Raw genomic sequence first — 12,337 nt, 5'->3', positions numbered from 1 at the left:
GGACATCCATGGAAAATTCGTTTGAAAATAAAAAATGTACTTACATGGTAAATTGCAGTTGCCAAGGCCTCAAGCTCATCAATTATGTTAATTGTTCTATCCATTGTCAGGTTACTTTACTTTCTGATAATTGAATCAGATTGCATGCCCGTTATATACGAAATCTCAAGGGTGAATTGTTATGTAACGGGGAAATCATATGTAAGCAGGCCTCTGATTGGTTGAGAAGGAGGATGTATCCGACTCGCTGATTGGCTGAGAAGGAAACACGTGATCTAACTGTTTCCGGGAAACTCATAGCGTTGCCGAGAGCAACAACAACAAACACTATTTCTGGACACCATGACATTCGCGATCGATTATGCAATCACTTTCTCAGAAATTCACTTCCCCCTCGAGTCCTAGATCAATAACATTGTTCCCGTTAGAATTCAATGCGCATGTGCAACCTTCGTCCCGGAGCTATTACACATAGAAACATCAAATAAATCGACCTTGGAAAAAGAGGTCATTGACCCCATTACGCAATCTTTCTCCCTAGGGAGGCTATGCCCATATTTGGTGCCCCGTCAGCATTAAAAATGCCGACAGGACCACGTGGTCATGTTCGGAGTAGCACCTCCCCTTCTACTAATAGCATAGGAAGGAACGTAAAGGACCAGAATAGCATGGGAATTCCTAGGGGCGCAAGCAAAGTATAAGTTAGCACTCTACTTGTATCATACTCACAGTAAAGAGAATATACAGTAGCAACAAAGGATATACTCTCCATTAAAAATATGTGACACAGATCTAAAACCACACAAGAATTATACTCCACCTTCACGCACTTGCGACCGAGATGTTTATAACAGCTGAACTAGGCTGTAACGACACAGCTCAGAGTCTTTACGCGCGGTATGAAATATGTGTCATGTTCGGAAAAAGAAGTCGTTGCTGTATATTCTCTCTACTGTGATCATACTATCTATTGAATCACCACATAAGAGATGGTGATATCACCGTCTCCCACCGTTGAATGTATTTATATAGAAATTCTACGTTATCTAAATTCGAAAATACGTCACAAACAGACGAATTACACAAATAATATTGGAAGGTTAGCGACATTTGATGTAAATTTTTAAACTATGTAGAAAGACACCGACTTTCCCTGTACATATGCTGCAAAAAGTGCCTGCAAAAGTGCCATATAACTAGGAATTCCCTTTTTAAAATAGATAAGCCTTTCCTTTTAAAGCCTTTTTAAAATTTCCTTTTTTAAATACGTTTTTAAAATTTTGGTCAGGTACAGATTTTAGAGACCAATCAAATGATCCCTCCCAGAAGTTTCTATGATCCTTCACTCCCTGTAATGAGGTCATAAAATAAAGATAATTAATTTGTTAGGCTTTGTAAAAGATTAAATTAAAAAAAAACTGTTTTTTAACTGAAAGTAAGGAGCGACATTAAAACTTTAAACGATAAGAAATTATTCCGTATATGAAAGGGGCTGTCCCCAACCCAACACCTTGCTCTTTACGTTAATGTTTTTATTGTTTTAAAAAATGGAGTTGCGAGAAAGAGTCAAACTTAGGATAAAGAGCGAGGCGTTGAGGAAGGGACAGCCCCTTTCACATACGGAATAATTTTTTTCGATTTAAACTTTAATGTAGCTCCTTACTTTCAGTTAAAAAAAACTTGTTTTTTATTTAATTTCTGAATAATTTTGAATTAATGCAGGTTTTGATTTTGGCTCACCATACATGAATAGTTAAAACAAAATTTGCATATTAATTTTACTTTTTTTTGGCTAAATGGCTCTCTCGAAAGTTGTTTAATTTTATTTACGAACGTTTTTATTAGTAATAAATATACGTAACTTACGAATTAACTTCCGTGACGAACATCTATATTCTAATATTTTTATTACGTATATTAGGGGGTTCACCTTCTTTTTAATCCCTCGCTCTTTACACTAAAGTTCAAATTTTTTCAAATTCTTTAAGAATAACCACTTAATCACAAAGGCCGTTAATTAGGATAAATAGCTCTTATGAAAGTACTTAAAAAAAACTTTAGCGTAAAGAGCAAGGTATTAACTAGGGGGCGAAATCAATCATATACGTAATAGTTTATATTCGTTTAAAGTTTTGATATTGAAAAGTTTTCATTTGAAAAGTTTTTCAGTTCAAAACTTGTTTTTTTTTTATTTCTGATCGTTTTTTAAATAATGCTGGGAAATCCGGAGCCTCGTTCATAGCAATGTCCCTTCCCCCATTAAAACTTCCTCCATAGAGAGATCCTCCTACGTAACCCCCTAATACCTCCCCCCCCCCCTTCCACAACCAGAAAAAATCCCCCTGAAAACCTCTGTATACTTCCCAATAACCAATACAACATTGGGCAAAGTTCATAACTTCCAGCCCTTCCCCTGGGGACTTTGGGGGATTAAGTCATCGTCAAAGACATTGTTTTTAGATTTTTCGACCCTTTTGAACAAAATAGCTATCTCAAAAGTTTGATTGGGGGACTTTTGGGAAAAAATGAGCGTATGAGGGGGCCTAGTTGCCCTCCATTTTTTTGTCACTTAAAAAGGGTACTAGAACATTTAATTTTCGTTCGAATGATCCCTCCCGTGATATTCTAGGACCACTTGGTCGATACGAGCGTCCCTGGAAAAAAAACAACAAATAAACAAACAAACAAATAAACACGCATCCGTGATCTTTCTTCTGACAAAAATACAAAGTTCCATATTTTTGCTGGTAGGAACTTGAAACCTCTACAGTAGCGTTCTCGGATACGCTGAATCTGATGGTGTGATTTTCATTAAGGTTTTAGAACTTTTAGGGGGTGTTTCTCCCTTTCTTTGAAAATAAGGCAAATTTTCTCAGGCGCGCAACTTTTGATAGGTAAAACTAAAATTGATAAAACTTATATATTTCAAATTAGCATAAAAATTTGATTCTTTTCATCTATCTATTGGTATCAAAATTTTAGAATTTTTTAGAGTTTCGGTTACTATTCAGCCGGGTCGCTCCTTACTTACAGTTCGTTACCAAGAACTATTTGATTTAATTAAAAACCAAGTTTTTCTAACTGAAAGTAAAGAGCAACATTCAAACTTAAAACTAAAACAAATAATACTGTGTATGATGGGGGTTGCCCCTTTAATCTAAAATTCTTGAGTGCTTTAAAAAAGCTTCTTATTCTAATTAATTAGTCCCTATGTCTCAGGAGTCGTTCTTGAAGACTTGGGACAAAAGATCAAATTTTAGCGTAAAGAGCAAAGTATTGAGGGGCAACCCCCTCCCCCTCATATAAGGAAAAGTTTCTGTTTGTTTTAAGTTTCAATAATCCTTCTTACTTTCAGTCAAAAAAACTTCTGGTTTCAGTTGAAACCGGAAAATCTGGCTTCCCCTCAATGGAAATTTTCCTCCCCCAAGGAAAATTGCTTTGCCGGAAAATTCTCCAGATAATTCCATCCTCGCCGGAAATTTTCCCGGAAAATTTCTTGCAGATGATTCAGCCTGAACAATTCTCCTTAGCATACTTTCATCTGAAAAAGACTTCAAATCCTGCCAGAAATCTCCCGCTCCGTGGAATTATTTCCCGAAAATCCTTCCTCCAAAAAGTGTTAAGTTGCTCCCACTGAAAATTCCCCCACAGAGAACTTCCCCTCACGTAAAAATCATCCAGACAATTCCAACCCTGCTGAAAATCCCCTGGACAAATCATGTTGAACATCTCCATGTGTAAAATTGATTCGACAAAGAGAAAGCAAAACAAATAAGAAGAATTTCATATGGGTGTTACCGCGAATTTCCGAAATTCGTGAATATTGACATCCACCGGTGAATGTCCGAAATACCTTTTTTTTTTCTCCCTGGATTCAGTCCCCGTTGTCAGTCAACTTTTTCAATTTAATGCTAGGTCTGATGATGACAGGTTAGGTTAGATTAGGTTTGGTCAGGTTGGGTTAGCTTAGGTTAAATTTTTAACCCATTTTTAATATTTATAACCAAAATTAACCTAACCTAACCTACCCTAACCTTACATAATCTGACCTAGCCTGACTTTAACTTTTACCATTTTAGATTGCATAAGACTGAAAAGCTGACTCGCAAAGCTCATTGAAACCAAGCACCAAAAGGCAATTTCGGACATTCACCGGTGAATTTCGACATTAACCAGACTTTGGACATTCACGGTAGCATAGGAACTCTGACAAATCCCCAAGTGTAAAATCTCCACTGGAAAATTCACCCCTCGGAAACTTCCCTCTTCACAGAAAGTTATCCCTGCAGAAAATCCTCCTGAAGAAAAGGGGAGCTGCTGGTCAAGAAAATTCCCATGAAACACCAATGGATACAGAAAATTCAGATATAACGATCAATACTACGGCGTCCGCAGTAGCTGACACGGATCCAGTTCGGATGATGCCTGATTCAAGAAGTGGGGTAATCATCCCCACCAAGAAACTTAAAGCTGGTTCACGGAATGTAAGAAGTTGCAAGGCCAAGTCAACTCAGATTCTCCTTGCTAATGAAATGAAAAAGTATGGTCTCAATATATGTTGCCTTTTTGAGACTAGATTGAACGACACACTGACGAAATCAATTGACTACACGGATTCAGAAACATTTAAATTTTACAACTCTGGACCGACTGATGGGAGCGGTCTCCACGGAGTCGGATTCCTCCTGGACCCAATTGCTGCATCATCTGTCATCTATTGGCAACCAGTGTTAGCAAGAGTCGCTATCCTAAGACTGAAAGGCTGGAATAGTAACGTGACTATACTGTCCGTCTAAGCGCCTATCAGATACACCAAAGATGCGTTCTGCTTTGAGCTGCAGAGAATACTCGACTCTTTCCCAGGACGTGACATACTATTTTTTGCTGGTGACTTTAACGCAAGGGTCGGTAAACAATATGCAAACACCGAAGGAGTGATCGGACACCATACCATCAGAGATGGATACTCAGACGGCGAGAGAGTGCTACAGCTTGCCAAATACAATAACCTATGTCTGGTTAACACCAAGTTCGAGCACAAGAAACACCAACTTTTGACCTGGATATCTAACGACGGGGTCACCAGATCGACCACTTCCTCGTCAGAAGAAGTCGGAGGAGCTCATGTTTGGATGCAAGAGTCTATAGAGTCGTAGGTACGGGCTCAACAAAGGGCACCGATCACTTTCTTCTCATCTGTAAATTCAGTCAAAGACTAAGCACCCACAAAAAGAAGATAAAAGCCCATCTATTTGGTGTATTAAAACTACTAAGTCCATAGATCAAGGCTGATTTCGAGCTATAGCTTATCAACCAATTTGAGGCCCTTACTGACTACACTGACATCGAAGACCGATGGTCCAAGCTGAAAGTCCTGACACAAGAGATTGTTGAACAGGTTCTAGGTCACACCAAGAGGAAACAAAGGCTATGGAGCTCATGTTTGGATGCACGAGTCTATAGAGGCGTAGGTACAGGTTCAACAAAGGGCACCGATCACTTTCTTCTCATCTGTAAATTCAGTCAAAGACTAAGCACCCACAAAAAGAAGATAAAAGCCCATCTATTTGGTATATTAAAACTACTAAGTCCATAGATCAAGGCTGATTTCGAGCTATAGCTTAGCAACCAGTTTTAGGCCCTTACTGACTACACTGACACCGAAGACCGATGGTCCAAGCTGAAAGTCCTGACACAAGAGGTTGTTGAACAGGTTCTAGGTCACACCAAGAGGAAATAAAGGCTATGGATCTCGGACGTAACAATTAAGCTAGAGGAAAAGACACGGCCTAGTCTCAGTGGCCCTGAGGAACCCCTAAAAAAATGGTCGCAAGCTGGTAAAGCAGTCTGCTTGTAGCGATGGGGAAAAATACTGGTCACAAATGGCTTCTAATATGCTACAAGCCGCAGAATCACATAGCCTAAGGAAAACATTCAAGCTACTGAGGGAAGTGACGGGCAAGTCTCCCATCTCAACGGACTCCGGGCAACCTTATTCAGACGGAAAAAGACCACCTTGAGAGATAGAAAGAACATTTCTCCGAGCTCCTTAATCCCACAAAAGCTCTGTGTGATCTATCCGATTTCCCGACTGTACCGAAGGAGCCCTACCAGATAGATCTACAACCATCGTCATTTGCTGATGTTCTGCGGGCACTGAAAAACATGAAAAATAACAAAGCCGCTGGAGAGGATGGCTTCTCAGCAGAGATGAATAAGTCATCCCCCACACTATTACGTCAGCTGAAAGACTTACTAGTGGAGGTATGGACGACAAAGGAATTTCCGAAAGATTGGAAGTTCTCAGTACTTATACCGGTATATAAAAAGCGAGACAAGGCAGTCTACTCGAACTACCAAGGTATATCACTAATAAACCACACGATGAAGGTCTTTTGTATAATCGCCCTCAACCGTTTCAAGAATGCCCGAGACAAGTTGACAAGACCAGAACAAGCAGGTTTCATACCTGACAGGGGCTGCCAGAAACGTATTCTCATCCTCCGCATCTTCCTACTGTAGAGCGAAAGATTTCAATTGTCTGCTATCGTCGCCTTCATAGATTTTGCTGCCGCTTTCGACTCCCTTATCAGGACCAGGCTTTGGAAGATCATGGTGGAAGACGGTGTCACAGAAAAAATGATTGAGATACTCAATGGAGCCTATGAGTCTACAGTTACAAGAGTCCGAACTGCCAAAGGCGAAACAACGGAATTTGACGTTGAGTCAGGCGTCAAACAGGGGTGCCCCCTTTCGCCAGCTCTGTTCAATTACATAATAGACTAGACAATGGCGAATTCGCTTTGCACCCACAAAGGGTTTGTCGTCGGTCAGAGAGAAGACGACCCGATCGCCCTGACAGACCTTGACTTTGCTGAAGATGTGGGTGTCACGAGTAGCTCGTCGGCCGAGCTCCAAAAGATGGTCAACAATGTCTCCTGTACATCAAAGAAAGCAGGCCTCATGATCAGCAAGTCTAAAACAAAAGTCATGAAAGCAAACGCCCCCAAACCACCCAGATATTCAACTAGAGGGCGAAACCATCGAGACTGTTGAGGAGTTCCGCTACCTTGGTTCTATACTATACACCGAACAGAGGTGCAGAAGCTGACGTTGGAGCTCAAATAGGAAAGGCATGGGGTTTCTTCACAAATATGAAGAAGCCGCTTTGGAATAGACCTGACATTAGGATCAAAAGTAAGAGGAACTTCTACAAGGCAACTGTTCGATCGATCCTGCTGTACGCCTGTGAAACATGGTCTTTAAAGGCCGAAGGAACACGTTCAGTAGAAGCATTCAACCATCGCTGCATGATGCACATACTACGGCTCAGCCGATGGTCTCAAATCTCAAACGCTGAGGTTCGATGGTGCTGTGCCCAGAAGGCCCCTCTCTCGGTAATCATAAAACAACGACGACTGAAATTCCTGTGACACACATTACGATGACCAGCTGGAACCATATCCCGTGATGTCCTCACCTGTAACCCCCTTCCAACTTGGAAACGGAGACCAGGTGGCCAAAGAAAGAATCTCTGGCAGACATTCAAGAATGACCTGGGTCCTTGGGGTGGCTTCCACCGACACGGACGTCGTTGGGATAGGGACTGGCTGAAGATTGCAGAAAAGGCTGCTGTTGACAGATTGTGTTGAACTACGTCAGTCATCCCATCGTCCATTGGTGCCGGGCAGGATGGACCATTGTCTGGTTCCCGCCGAAAGTAAAAGTAAGTAAATATGCAAACAATTGGTAAATTTCATAGCTTATAGCCCTTCTTCCAGGGGCTGTGGGGGTGTTTTTATACTCGAGAACATAGTTAATGCATCTTTCAACTATGCTGAAAAAATGGCCATCTTAAAATTTTTATCAAATGACTTTAGAAGAAAAAGGGACGTGGGACGGGGGACTAGTTGCCCTCTAATCACATGGTCACTTAAAGAAGGCACTAGAAATTTTGATTTTCGTTTGAATAAGCCTGCTGCCGAGATTCCAAGGCCACTGATTTGATACTATCACCCCTGAAAAAAAAGCAACAAATAAACACGTATCCGAGATCTTTCTTCTGGCAAAAATACTACATTCCACATGAAAACGGCCCTAATTCACGCTCAAGGGGCTCCTCCTTCTAGACCATGTACCTACTGTTACGGAATGGAGGTTTTAAACTAAGCGTAATCACAGCAGTCATATTTCTTTTAGAACAGATTACGTATACATGCCTGTGCAAAGGATGCCCGACTTTGACCAGTAGTACGGTAGTAGCCTATATTACAGCCAGGGTTATCACCCCTAGGGACCTATCACTATTCCTAATGATTTTTTATATTGCCTAAAAAGAAAATTCACTAAACCAGCAGAAAAATCACTAGATTATTGAAGAAATCACTAAATCAACCAAACAATCATTAAATCTAGCGATGTTCCCACCGGTTTGCAACCTTGATTACAGCACAGTTGAACAGTAGCATAAACAAACCGAAAAAAGCCCGTAACAAATAAAAATGCACCTCACGAAGTTAAACACGCATCAAAAACATAATTTAAAATAAGTCTTTTTAAGATAGAAATAAATATTTTTTTCAAAAAATGCTAAATATCCTATTAATGCAAACCTTTTAATTACCCACTTAAGAAACATTCAGTACAGCTCATTATTTACATTTTTATTAGCATCAAGGATTTAAACCTTATGGATATTAAATAAAAAAAAAACAAGTTTTTTTAACTGAAAGTAAGGAGCGACATTAAAACTTAAAACGAACAGAAACTATTCCGTATACGAAAGGAGCTGTCCCCTCCTCAACGCCTCGCTCTTTACGCTAAAGAATGACTCTGTCTCACAACTTTATTTTTTAAAACAATAAAAAACTTTAGCGTAAAGAGCGAGGCGTTGAGGAGGGGACAGCCCCTTTCATATACGGAATAATTTCTGTTCGTTTTAAGTTTTAATGAGTAGAAGGGGGGGTGCTACTCGTGTCAGGGCTCCTTTTATGGGCATAGAATACTGACAGGGCTCCAAATATGGGCATAGCCTCCCTAGGGAGAATGATTACGTAATGGGGTCATTGACCTCTTTTTCCAAGGTCGATTTATTTGATTTTTCTATGTGTAATAACTCCGGAACGAAGGTTGCACATGCGCATTGAATTCTAACGGGAACAATGTTATTGATCTGGGACTCGAGGGGGAAGTGAATTCCCGAGAAATTAATTGCGTAATCGATCGCGAATGTCATGGTGTCCAGAAATAGTATTTGTTGTTGTTGCTCTCGAGCCAAATGTTATGACTTCCCTGGAAACAGTTAGATCACGTGTGTCCTTCCCAGCCAATCAGAGAGTCGGTTACATCCTCCTTCTCAACCAATCAGAGGGCTGGTTATATATAGTTTCACCGTTACATAACAATTCACCCTTGAGATTTCGTATATAACGGGCATGCAATGTGATTAAATTATCAGAAAGTATTGTGACACAATGGATAGAACACATGAAATTATTGATGAACTTGAAGCCTTGGCAACTTCAATTTACCATGTAAGTTCTGTTTTCATTATTTTTATTTTCAAAATAAAATTGTTTTCCGTGGTCACCCTCTACTATATTCGAGTAAACCCCCCCCCACATACAATACAAACATCACTTTACAATCTTTATACTCACTAGAAAAACATAAAATATATTCTTTTACCCTCAAAACCTAACCCCATCCCCCATTGTTTTATAACCAAAATTCTAGCAAAAAGAAATAATTTTCTTTCGAAAAATTATAGCCTTTCTCTATTGTGATTTAAAGTGATCTACTGACTTCCGTCACTGTTGTTATTAACCCGCTCTGGTTTGACACAAGGCTCTCCGGTGCGAGGCATATAATTAGCTCTGACCCTTTTTCCTATGTGTTTACGAGCGCGGCAGCCAAATTCAAAATGAACTGTTTCTCCTTAAAAATTAAATACATAAAATATTTTCTTTTACCCTCAAAACCAAAACCCCCCCCCCCCACCATTGTTTTACAATCAAATTCTCACAAAAAGAAATACCATTTCGTTAAATTCCTTCCTTCTATATTTCCAGCTAAATCCCCCCCCCAACCATTGTTTTACAATAAAATTCTCACAAAAAGAAATACCCTTTCGTTAACTTCCTTCCTTCTATATTTCCAGCTAAAGCGATCACTGACTTCTGTCAATTTTTAATGTAAATATCACTATGGTTTTGACACAAGATTCTTCGGTGCGAGGCCTATAATTAGCTGTCACCCTTTTCAAAGCACTTCCTGTAGAAGGTTTCTCAGATCAAAATGGTGTGTTTTTCTCCTATCAAATTAAAACGGTTTCATGCAGACAATTGCAATTTATTAAGCGCAGGCATATGCAATCTCTTTTTGGAGAACCGGTGAAATCTCGATTTTTTCAAATCAAGATCTAACAATATATTTAGGTCATTGGTGAAAGGGGGAGGGGGCCATGCCTCAATTCTATTGCCATCATTTTAAAATAAAAACAAACTGTTTCTTCCCATGAAAAGTAAGAGGGGTGATTCGTTGTGTGGATATGTATACCCTTTTGACAAGAAAACTAATGTGTAAATATATACTTTGAGTATCTAGGCATTTTTTTAATTTTTTTCAGGCTTTCTTTCAATAAAGTCTCATTTATATCCTTGGGAAGGGAGCGCGAATCCAGGATTTTTTGCTGGGGGGGTGGTTAGCACTTTTAATAGTGACAAAATAGAAAAGATAATCGTTTCTTACCTTAATTGCTTCTTCATCATTTAGTGATTTTATCTATAACATTTGAATAAAATGTAGTAAGATATGGCTTTCGCCTGAATAAAACACATGATTAACTCAATGAGACGGTAGACATAGGGTTGGTTAATTTTCCTAAATTTAGGGGGAGAGAATATGGGTTTTTTTGCTTTACTAAATGCGTTAGCTTTCTACACAAAATTGTAGTTAATAACTTTCTATCTGTAAAAAAGGGGCAAATTATTTAGATACTAATTTTTTCTCTTCTTTTTAAGGCCAATTATGAAGAATGCGTGCCCCCTCCTTCCAAGAAAGCCAGAGATGACGAGGCAGCCACCATACAGTCCGGTCAAAAAGCCGAAAAGAGAATAGGCGGCATCTTATAATTTGGTGACCGCTGACGGCTCATCTATGCAAGATCGTGAAAGAGCCAGCCCAGTCACACAAGAACAGCGTGACGACGCCTCGTACACCCTCCAACACCCATTACCTGATCCTTCAGGTGCCCAGTCATAGAGCGATTATGCACATGTAAGCATTTTCTCCTACCTTTCTAATTCTTCCAATGTTTTAGTCCTTTTCAATCCCAATATAAACTTATCTCTGTGAGATATTAACCTCATATTACATGTCTAAATGTAATTTTTTGCAAAGAAACCACTCTTTTCTAATCTTTGCTATCTCTTCGATACTTCATAAGTGAATATTTTTAGGTAATTTCTATTAATAATCACCGCCTTTGAAACTCAAAATGCTATTTTTTCTAATCTTTGCTATTTTCTATGCATTCCCCCCCCTATCTCTTCGCCGCTATCTCATAAGCGAATATTTTTCATGGGTAATTTCTTGTCAATTAATGCTCACCATTTGAAACTCAAAATCCCCTATTTTTCACAATTGATTATCACAAAGTTTCAAGAGAAGGAACTGAGAGCGAGATTATTCACATTTATCTATTTGTCACATATGGACCCCGTAATTTACGCAAGGATATTTTTAAAATAGCCTTCAATCTTGCAAACCCTTGCCAATATTTTAGTGATCGGGAAACATTGTTGACAATACACTGAGTTAACGGTTTACAGCATTTAATTGTACTGTTTTCTCGTCTGAAGTTCAGTCTTGGAAATCGGAACACTGGCGCGACGGCTTTCAATAATTGTGAGCTAATGAAGAGTTCACCGAACCTGTATGGAATTAGAAATATTTCAAATTTTTTGGGACATTATGTAAATAACCGGGGGCCGCGGAGCCGGTGAGTCCGGGAAGTGCTGTGGGGGCAAGGTTAGGGAAGCGCCGGGGGATGTGCCACGGGTCAGGGAAGTGCCACAGGGATGCGCCACGAGTCAGGGGAGCGTTGGGGGAAGTGCCACGGGTCAGGGAGGTGCCACAGGGATGCGCCACGAGTCAGGGGAGCGTTGGGGGAAGCGCCATGGGTCAGGGAAGTGCCACAGAGATGCTTCACGAGTCAGGAAAGCGTTGGGGGAAGCGCCACGGGTCAGGGAAGTGACACAGAGATGCGCCACGAGTCAGGGAAGCGTTGGGGGATGCGCCGCGGGTCAGGGATGCGCCACGGGCTTGAGAAGCATCG

General features: G+C 40.1%; 1 protein-coding gene across 1 annotated transcript; it reads left to right on the top strand.

Annotated features, from left to right (window-relative positions):
- The first annotated feature begins 6,165 nt into the window (after positions 1–6,165).
- LOC148943422 (uncharacterized) lies at positions 6,166–6,522 on the top strand. The gene has a single exon (XM_089101130.1). The coding sequence runs from the start codon at positions 6,166–6,168 to the stop codon at positions 6,520–6,522; it is 357 nt and encodes a 118-aa protein (XP_088957256.1).
- The last annotated feature ends 5,815 nt before the right edge of the window (positions 6,523–12,337 follow it).

The sequence above is a fragment of the Artemia sp. Qi Xiang Cuo genome, chromosome 15 (genome assembly GCF_049724085.1).
Source record: "Artemia sp. Qi Xiang Cuo chromosome 15, ASM4972408v1, whole genome shotgun sequence".
Lineage (NCBI taxonomy): Eukaryota > Metazoa > Arthropoda > Branchiopoda > Anostraca > Artemiidae > Artemia > Artemia sp. Qi Xiang Cuo.
The sequence above is the reverse complement of the archived record's forward strand: the minus strand, read 5'-3'. Positions and strand labels throughout refer to the sequence as shown.

Bases quoted from the DNA above. Each gene is read 5' to 3' on its own strand.
- LOC148943422 (XM_089101130.1), top strand. From the start codon at position 6,166: ATGAAAAATAACAAAGCCGCTGGAGAGGATGGCTTCTCAGCAGAGATG.